We start from the raw sequence: 10,074 nt of genomic DNA on the forward strand, positions 1-10,074 counted from the left end.
CCTGCCATGGGCAGGGACACCTTCCACCAACCCAGGTTGCTCCAAGCCCCATCCAACCTGGCCTTGGACACTTCCAGGGATCCAGGGGCAGCCACAGCTTCTCTGGGCAACCTGGGCCAGGGCCTCCCCACCCTGCCAGCCAGGAATTTCCCCCTGATACCCAACCTAAATCTTCCCTCTTTCAGTTAAACCCCCTTGTCCTGTCACGAGGAGAGGCAGGAGCCCCCTTCAGTCACCTCAGGCATCCTGGGCTGAGACCCCTCCTGTGACCTCACAAAAAATCTGTCTGCTGAGATATTTTGCCAAAAGAAAGGGCTGGTTGGAAAGGGCCAAGTCCCCCTGGGAGGGGAAGGAGAGCCTGGCTTTGCCCAGCACAGCCCTGATGCCCCAGGGAGGTCCAGGAGGGGTCAGAGGCCCCAGGTTCCTTCCCTCCCTCCCTCCAGGGATGTGCTGGCTCTGCTCCCCACTTTCCACATCTTATTATCCAAACAACCTAAAACCTGTAATTAAGGAGGGTAAGGAAAGCATAAAGAAATGTTTATATATCCAGAAATTAAAATTTCAGTGATGAGGCAGTAAATTAACTTAATCAAGTTGGGAGGCATCTATGAGAAATCATTTTTATATGGTTTAATGAGAGAAGGCATTGGAAATGGTGATTTTAATCAGCCAACTGGGATTTATAAGCAAGAAGATCCTGCTTAAACAACTCATTAGACAGCTCCAAAAAAATCTTTACTGCCTCTGCAGACAGTCAAAACAAAATTTATTGTGTGTATTTACTAATTCCCTAAACCCCTCGGCGGTGTCGCAGATCAAAAGTCAACGGATTAAAGCAGGAAAGAAAGAGGGGAAAAAATCTCCATAAGCACCTGCTGGAGCAAAGCAAGAAGCTCCAAGTCCCGATGAAAAGACAGACATGGCTCAAACCAACGATATCTGGCTCCTAAATCCCTGTTTATTACAAATATAGAGAGGGAGAAACACTGGACACCTTCTAATCTGTGTTTTAATTTGTGAGGGACTTGCACCCTGGTGATAGTGCAGGACTGGAATGAGAATAACATGGAAAACAGGAAGTTAATGGGATCCTTCATCCTGGGATTCTGCTATTCCCTGATTTATCAGCCCCTCTGCCTGACTGTCCAGCCAGGAGTGGTGGCACAGGAGCCAAGGGGCACATCCAGTGCTGGGGAAAACTAAAACTGCTGCTCTGCTCAGCAACATTCCCTGCTTGGGAAGGCAGATCCAAGAGGAATTAACTGGTTTTATAAGGAAACATTAGAGCTGAGTCCAATTCTAAACACAAAAAGTAGTTTCCTAGGCACCATTTCACAGAATCACAGAACAGTTTGGGTCAGAAGGGTCCCTAAGGATCACCCCACTCTGAGTCTCAAAATCCAGCACAATTTCAATTCAACTCAATGACACAGAATGATGAGGATTTTTTTCCTGCAGTAACTCATTTGAGGGGATTGAAAACCACTACAAAGGCAGCTGTACAGGCTGAAAGGTAAAAGTTCTTCCCTCTGCACTAAACACTTGGTTTCCTCGTGGGATGCAAGAGAAAACCCCAGTAGGAGCAGGGGTTGGAGCAGACTCCCCCTCCAGGGGCTGCTCTGAGACCTGCACAGCTTTCACTCCCAATTAAATTCACCCTGCTCCCAGTAGGACCAACAGAACGTTGTGATTGTACCTCAAAACTCAAAATCTAAGGCAACACAGCGAGGTCTGGGACAGCAGCAGCAGGAAGGGACCTCTGTGGGCAGCTGGGAGGGCTGGGAGGCAGCAGGAGCATCTTCTGAGGAACCAGCTGGGCTGATCTGCAGCACAGCACCCCACACAACCCCACCTTCCTCTGCTCAGCCTGGCCTTTGACCTCAGGCTGCTCCTGCTGGGCTCGACCGGCCCAGACACAACAGGACCCCTCAAACCCTCCTCCCACCCTCTTCCCATCGGTCCCCACCTCAGACACTCCCAGCTGGAACTTCAGCTGCAAACCAACCACAGTTTATCAAATCTTCCTCCAACCTGCTCCCCACAGGACCCTCCTGATCCCCCGGGGTGGTCCCTGGTGGGACCCAGGGGTGCCCCCAGCCCCCTCCCACCTCTCAGAACCCACCAGAAAAGCCTTCCCACATGCACGACCTACTCACTGACTTCCCAAGATAAAAAAAAAACACCAAACAAGCCCTGTTTTCACACCAACCCAAAAATAGCTCCCCGGTTCCCAAACGACTGCAAGTTATTTCTGTTCCTTCCACGCCAGCAGAGACTGGAGGCTCGTGTGGCACCGCTGGCACCACGGGACATGGGGCAGGGGGACAGACAGCCAGGACAAGGACACACAGCCCTGGTCTCCCAGCAGTTCCACCTCCAAAACCTCCCCCAGAGCCAGGTGCAAACTGTTGATGCTATTCCCAATAATCCCAGACCAGAATCACCCTCAGCAGGTCAGAAGGGGCCTCAAGGACAATCTGGTCCAACCTCTCCTGGCAAGAGCCCGGCCTGGAGGAGACAGCCCAGCTGAACCCCCCCAGCTCCCTGCTCTGGCTGTTCCACAAAGAGAAGAATCCTGGGGGTTGTGACCTTTTAAAAACACTGTCAGTGCTGAGGCTGATGTGCCTGGACCTCCAGCCCAGCTCCAGGGCTCACACTGCCAGCACCACACTGACCCCACAGACAGCTCGGAGTTAAACCCCTCCTTCCCTTGGCAGAGGTGTCCAGGGACACAATCCATGGCAAGTGTTTCCCACATTTACAAACACAGATTGCCCACGGATTACTGGCTGTTCCCAGAGAAAAACCTCTGCCTTGCCAGATGTTTGGGATTTAAGGTGACTGACAGGAGAGGTGGGAAGTGAAATAAGGAATGTGCTGGGAGAGCACCAGGACAGAGGTGGGTCCTGCCTTCCTGCAGGTTTTAACCCTCCTGAAGTGTCCACTTCTCCTCTCTTACAAAAACCCAGCATCCTCAGATGGGATTGTCCCTTCCCTCACGTCCTTCTCTTCCACACCCAAGCCAGGCTCAGCACAAGGGGCTGCTGGAACCACCCATGGAAGGCAGAGCCCTGGAGGAAGGATTTTCCCCTCCTCTCCATCATCTTCACCCTCTGACCCCCTCCTGCCATCCCTGGTCCTCCTCCAGCCCTGTCCTCTCCTCCTCCCTCATTTTCTCCCACTGAAAGGTTTTTTTTCTAACTTTAAAACCCTTTCATCCCTTCATGTTTTATCAAGATAGAGCACATTTTGCTCTATTTTGCCCAATATTCAGCTCATCTCACAAAACTAGGTCACGAAATTTGCAGCTTATACGAATTAGGCTTTAAAGACCCAGAAAATCCCTCTTTTGGGCTTTTTTTTTTTCTCCTTTCTCTGTACAATTTCCAGGTCTAAAATATTTACCCAAACAAACCCAAACACACCACTTTGTTTTAAAATTCCAAGAGTTATTTACAAAATAATTTGTCCTCCGTTATTTTGTTTGAAAACTATTCTGCAAAGAATGAAAACAAGCCACGTGCATGTTCTGGGCTGCAGGTGAGCCCTGTAAAGCTTCCACCCCAGCAGGGAGGTTTTATGGAAGTAGCAGGGAATTTTTGTGGAAATATCAGGAGGGTTTTGTGGAAATATCAGGGAGTTTTTATGGAAATATCAGGGAGTTTTTATGGAAATATCAGGGAGTTTTTATGGAAATATCAAGGAATTTTTATGGAAATATGAAAGTTTTTATGGAAATATCAGGATGGAAGAGCACAGAGGATTCCCCTGTGCTGTCCCAGCCTCCCTGGGACCAGGCTGAGCTGCAGCCTGAGGCTCTTGGATGTGCAAGGAAAAGAGGATGGAAACACTGGAACACCAACATATGGACCCAAAAATGATCAAAGCTATTCTGAACATTCCCTGGGGCAGGAAGCAGGCTGGGAAATGAAGGCATGGACTCGCTGGCTGCAGGAGCATCACAGCCCATGTGATGGGATCATCATCAGCCTGGGCTGAGCTGGGGGCACCACATTCCCAATCCCCCCCCCAGAGCATCACCACAGCACCAGAACATCCAGGGAACACCCACCACCTTGGTAACACCCACACTGCCAAAAACCCTCCAGGGGCCACAGTTTGGAGGGAAACACAACTTTGGCTGCCCTTCAAAATTCTGTGCTACGCTGAATTACTCCAAACTTCACCTTTTTTTTTTTTAAAAAAAAAAAAACAGGATTAATGAAATTTTGGACCCTATTTTCTTGTTACTAGACCTCGTAGGAGCCTGATACACCAACTCATCCATGCACAGCAACTTTGGTCCAGATAATCCAACAGAATTAATTATCTGATAAAACAGCCTTCAAAGATCAGGTGTCCATAAATCACCCAGGACAAAGCTCAGAGTCAGGTGTGATGTTCACCTGCTCACCTGTTATTCTGATGGATAGGTGATTGCTGGTTGCACATTTTATTCCATTTCTAACCACACTTTCTCATGTCCCACCATTTATTGCACAACTGAACACGTATATTCCAAAAGGGATGTTAATGGCAGTGACTTGCCACAGAAATGTGGGGTTGGAGTCTTTCAGTAATTGGAACAATTAATTCAGCTCTTCCATCAGTGCTAGTGCTGAGGTGACAAACAAATGGCACTTTTTCACTCTCTGAATTTGGGACAGGCTGGTTCCTCTCCAGTTTGGACACTTTCAGAGTATTGCTTTGGGAACACCATTAAATAAAACCTCCCTCAGGAGTGCCAGTCTGGGTAAAATCCAACCACCTCTTGAACTTTTTTAAAAGAACAAGTGATGTCCACGAGGTCCTGGGGGATGTTTCCTGCTTTAGCTCCACACAGTCCCAGAACATGCTGAGCTAGAAGGACCCACAAGAGCCCAACCCTTAACCCTGCATGGGCCCATCCCAAGAGTCACCATGTGCTGAGAGGATCATCCAACTCGTAACTCCCGTGGTTGTGTCACCACACAAATGCTGAAAAGCATTTCAGAAGGATATCTGTGAGCACCCAGGTGTGCAACACCTGCACAGGTGAGATGGGAATCAGGACAGGAACACTGAGCCAGGAATTCCCCCCCATCCCTGTTTCCTGCCAACTGGGAACAGTGTCCAGGCCTGGCACTACCTGGGAAGAGGGGCTGGATTGTTCTCCCTTCTGCAATCCTTGGGGTTTTTATTTTGTTTCCTTCCCCCTGCTTTTTGTTCCTTCTATTTGCCTTTCGTTTCCTCTTTCTTCTCCCATTTTTTTTTCCTTTCCATTTTCCCTTTTCCCCCCCTTCTTTATTTTTTTTCCTTTTTTCTTTTCTCTCTTTTTATTTTCCTCCTGCTGGCACACAGCCAGCGTCCCACCCAGGCAGTCCCCCTGCCTGCCCCCGGGCCCTGGAGCCCCCCTTTCCCAGCCCAGCCCCGGGGGCTGTGCCCCCCACACTCACTCACCCGTGGTCTCCACGATGCCCTCGAGGATGACGACGATCTCGAACTGCTCTGTCTGCATGCTGCGCTGGGACAGGTCGTAGAAGGGGCTCTTGGAGTCTATCACGTGGCAGATGGTGAGGGGGGACACCAGGAACAGCTGGTCAGCCCCGGTGCTGAAGCCCACGTCCAGCTCCAGCTGATCCAGAGGCAGGAACTCGCCCTCCGGGGTCTGCCGGGACTGGGGAGGGAGAGGCAGAGGCAGGGAAGGGGGTCAGGAGCAGGCTGGGAGTGGGAATGGGCTGCCCAGAGGGGTTGGGGACATCCCTGGAAGCGTCCAAGGCCAGGCTGGAGCAACCTGGGGTAGGGGAAGGTCTCAGGGGGTGGGACAGGATGGGCTTTAAGGTCCCTTCCCACCCAAACCAGTCTGGGATTCTGGGATCACTGCTGGGATGACCATCACCAAGACACCCCTGCAGCATCCCACAACCCATACCCCATATCCCACACCCCACACCATCCCACACCCCATATCCCACACCCCACACCATCCCACACCCCACACCATCCCACACCCCACACCCCACATCCTAGTGCTCTGCAGCACCCACCTCACCAGGCAAACCCCGCTCCAGCCACAGGGCCGTGCCAGAGGTGGGAGCCCAGCACTGGCAGAGGAGGGGGGGATTATTTCCAACACATATTTTACTGCAATCACAGATCCAGGCCCTGGAAAACCACTGGCCACCCACAGGAATGGTGGCTGTGCCACCAACCCACTGCATCACCCACCAGGAGAGGGAGAAGCTGGAGGGACCTTAAAGCCCATCCAGTGCCTCCCCCTGCCATGGGCAGGGACACCTTCCACCAGCCCAGGTTGCTCCAAACCCTGTCCAACCTGGCCTTGGACACTTCCAGGGATTCAGGGGCAGAGCTGGGTGGACAGTTCTGGGTGTCCCTGATGCCCCAGTGTCACCCACAGTGTCCCACCATTCACAGCCACGTAACAAAGCCATAAAATGCCACCTAGAGCTGAACCCTCCAATCCCAGCTCACAGTGCCACACTTGGCATCCCTAATCCATAAGGAGCCCTGCTCAAACACCCCCTCTCCAGCTTTTATTCCTTCTCCCTGAGTTATGAATAGGCAGGAACAGAACATTACAGCCCATCCTGGTCATTACTTTTATTGCAGAATTTCCCATTATTTCCGTTCAGATTTTAAAAAGGAGCTTTAGGAACTGCTGTGGTTGTCGTGCAGAGCCAAACCCAGCATTAAATCACTGCCTGGGATGCCTTTCCATCCTTCCCCACATCTGGAGCCGAGGTGAAAATTCCCACATTGAGCAACTCCACTGACTTAAAAGGGATTTTTTACAATCTCAAGGCATCAGACAGAGCCAACAGGATTATGAGCCTCGCTCGGGACTTGGGTTCTATTTTTAAACCTTCCCCTGAGTGGTGCTGGGCTGGGAGCAGATCAACCCCCAGACAAGCAATTGGGTGTCTCCCTCAACTTTGGGCTCCCATTTTTGGGTGTGAAAGTGCAGATTTGCCAGCCCTGCCCCCGTTATCCCATCCCAGCTCCCACAGCCCTAAAGGAGCCCAGCCACAGCCAGGGCACAGCTGCACAAACATCCACCTGCAGGGCTGGGCTCCTTCCCTCCCCACAGAGGAGGTTTCAGTAAAAAGGCAAGAATCCCATGGGAAAAGCAGCAAATAATTCCTGGGAGCTGAGCAAGGAGCAGCTCCAGGGAGGGAACTGCTCCCATGGACAACGCTGACACAGCACGGGGAGGGAGGGCTGGGGTGCTGTGGGTGACCCTGTGACACTGGGGACACCCAGAACTGTCACCCAGCACTGCCCCTGGATCTCTAGGAATGTCCAAGGCCAGGCTGGACAGGGATTGGAACAGCCTGGGATAGGGGAAGGTGTCCCTGCCCGTGGCAGGGGGTGGGACGGGATGAGCTTTAAGGTCCCTTCTCACCCAAACCATTCCATGATTCCATGATCTTAACAGGTGAAACAGTGATGGAAAAGGAGAGTTAAAGACAATGTGGGGCTTGAGGGACTCAGCACAGTCCAGGGAAATGGGATGAGCTCCAGAGGGGGGAAGGAAATCCCAGAACCACAGATTCCTGCAGGCTGGAAAAGCCTCCAAGAGCACCAGGTCCAACCATCCCCCGGCACTGTTCCCTGTCCCCAAGTGCCACATCCCCATGGATTTTACATCCCTCCAGGAATGGGGACTGCCCCCCTGCCCTGGGCAGCTATTCCAGTGCCTGACCACCCTTTCCATGGACAAATCTCTCCTAATATCCAATCCAACCCCAGATTAGATTCCCAGGGCACCACCCCTGTCCCCTCATCCTGGAGCTCGTGGGATTCCCAGGGAATCCAGCACATCCATCCCAAACCCTCCTGGGTGGCAGGTTTGGGATGAATCAGGTGTTCCATGAGCCAGCTGGGATGTCACACACTCCAAGTCCCACTCTGCTCCCAGGGATTTGAGATGGAGTTAGGAAGTTAAAATACAGATAAATCAAGTATTATTTTACACCTCCCCTGAATCCCAGGAAATATCCAACCCCAGCCAGGCTGGAAGAATTCCTAAAGGGACTATTGAGCTATTCAAGCCCATAATTTGTCCAAGAAATGACCTTGAGTGACTCGTTTGCCCCAAGAAATGAGGGAGGAAAGCTTAGGAATTCTGAAGGTCATTTGAGTTCTTTACAATCCTAAAAATCTGTTACAAAATCAATAATTTACAATTAATATTACAGCAAACAAGGCTTTGCACTGATTTGTCACTGTTGAGGCTTTGGGTTTGGTTTCTCTCTGGTGTGGTTGGAGCTCACCAGGAAAAACAAAGAAACATTAAACAGAGTGTACTGGGATTTCCAATTCCACACGGTTTTGCAAGGAAAAGAACCTTTTAGGGGGAAAAAATAGCATTTCAGAAGGATATCTGTGAGCACCCAGGTGTGCAACACCGGCACAGGTGAGATGGGAACCAGGACAGGAACACTGAGCCAGGAATTCCCCCCCATCCCTGTTTCCTGCCAGCTGGGAACAGTGTCCAGGCCTGGCAGTACCTGGGAAGAGGGGCTGGATTGTTCTCCCTTCTGCAATCCTTGGGGGTTTTATTTTGTTTCCTTCCCCCTGCTTTTTGTTCCTTCTATTTGCCTTTCGTTTCCTGTTTTTTTCTCCCATTTTTTCCTGTCTATTTTCCCTTTTTTCCCCCCTTTTTTATTTTTCCTTTTATTTTCTCTTTTTTATTTTCCCTTTTAATTTTTTCCTTCCCCATTTTCCCTTTCTATTTTCCCTTTATTATTTTCCTTTTTTCTTTGTATTTTCCCCTTTTTCCCTCTCTCACCTTTTTCCTTATTTCCCTTTTCCCCTTCTATTTTCTTTTTTTCCTTATTTCCCTTTTCCCCTTCTATTTTCCTTTTTTCTTTTCATGTTCCTTTTATTTTTCCTTTCTCTTTTTATTTTCCTCTCTTTTATTTTTTTCCCTTTCTCCCTTTTGTTTTCCCTTTCCCCCCATTTTCCTTATTTTCCTTTTTTCCCCCTTTATTTTCCTTTTTTCCTTTTATTTATTTCCTTTTTTGTTCCTTTTCTGTTTTTCCCTTTTTCCCCCCAGGAATGCTGGCCAAGCACTGCTTCCCCCCTCCCAGCCAAGGAAAGCTCCATGCATGGACATTTTATAGGGAATATGCAGAGCCAGCTCCACCTGTATCCCTGGAAAAGCCACATTTTACCCTTTATTCCCTTCTCCCTCCCCTTTCCCAGCTGCTCCCACACCCAGAGTTGATTCCTCTGAACCTGCTCATTCACATTTCAAACCCAGGGAATTTTTTTGGAGCCACACTAAGTTTTAAGCTCCAACTTTTAAAATTCCTCCTGAGGCACTTCAAGACACACGAAAAAAGGGCCATTTTCAAATCTTATAATGGACATGACTCGTTCTTGCTCTTTAATATCTTTAAATATATTTTGAAAAGCTTTAAAGCTCTTAAAGAGCTTTAATAGTTCTATCACATGTATAATATTATATATCAAATGGCTCTCTATATAAGAGTTAAACTATATTTAGGGAGAGCCCCTCAGCTCGGCAGCAAAGGGCACTGCTGGATGCTTCTTATTATATTTATATATTATATAAATGCATATTTACACATCACTATTAAATATTGTTAAATATATGGAGTAAAACACATCAATATTATTAAATATAGAGTAAAGGTATGTTTTTATGTTATATAAATAAATGATATTATGCTGCAATGTTATTTTCTATATATTTATACATCTTTGATGTGATATTTCACAGTGTTAAAGCCATTACAGGGCTGTTTTGGGGGTTCTTTAGGAGCTCTCCCCCTCCTTCGGGCACAGGATTTAGGGGCTCTGGGGGGGTTCTGCAACCCCCAGCCCTGACATCCTGACTGCCAAATCCCACTGGAAACATGGATTTGGGGCAAAACAGGACAACTTCAGGAGCCCCCGATGGGGGATGATCTTCTGCTGCCAGGGCAGAGGGGAGAGAGGTGGGGGGATTCAAGGGGGATCACCCCGGGCAAGGGGACCCTGCCCAGCCCTGCATGGCACCCACAGCCCGGGGAGAGCACCCACACCCCGGGGAGAGCACCCACACCC

General features: G+C 49.6%; 1 protein-coding gene across 1 annotated transcript in view; it reads right to left on the bottom strand.

The window, feature by feature from the left end:
- Nucleotides 1-10,074, bottom strand: part of KCNJ3 (potassium voltage-gated channel subfamily J member 3) — a 49,677-nt gene that overhangs the window by 26,312 nt on the left and 13,291 nt on the right. The window contains exon 4 of the mRNA XM_029962183.1: nucleotides 5,440-5,656. Within this exon, the coding sequence (XP_029818043.1) occupies nucleotides 5,440-5,656 (217 nt within the window). The remainder of the gene's footprint in view (nucleotides 1-5,439; nucleotides 5,657-10,074) is intronic.

The sequence above is a fragment of the Manacus vitellinus genome, unplaced genomic scaffold (assembly GCF_001715985.3).
Source record: "Manacus vitellinus isolate BGI_N305 unplaced genomic scaffold, ASM171598v3 scaffold_43_pilon, whole genome shotgun sequence".
NCBI lineage: Eukaryota > Metazoa > Chordata > Aves > Passeriformes > Pipridae > Manacus > Manacus vitellinus.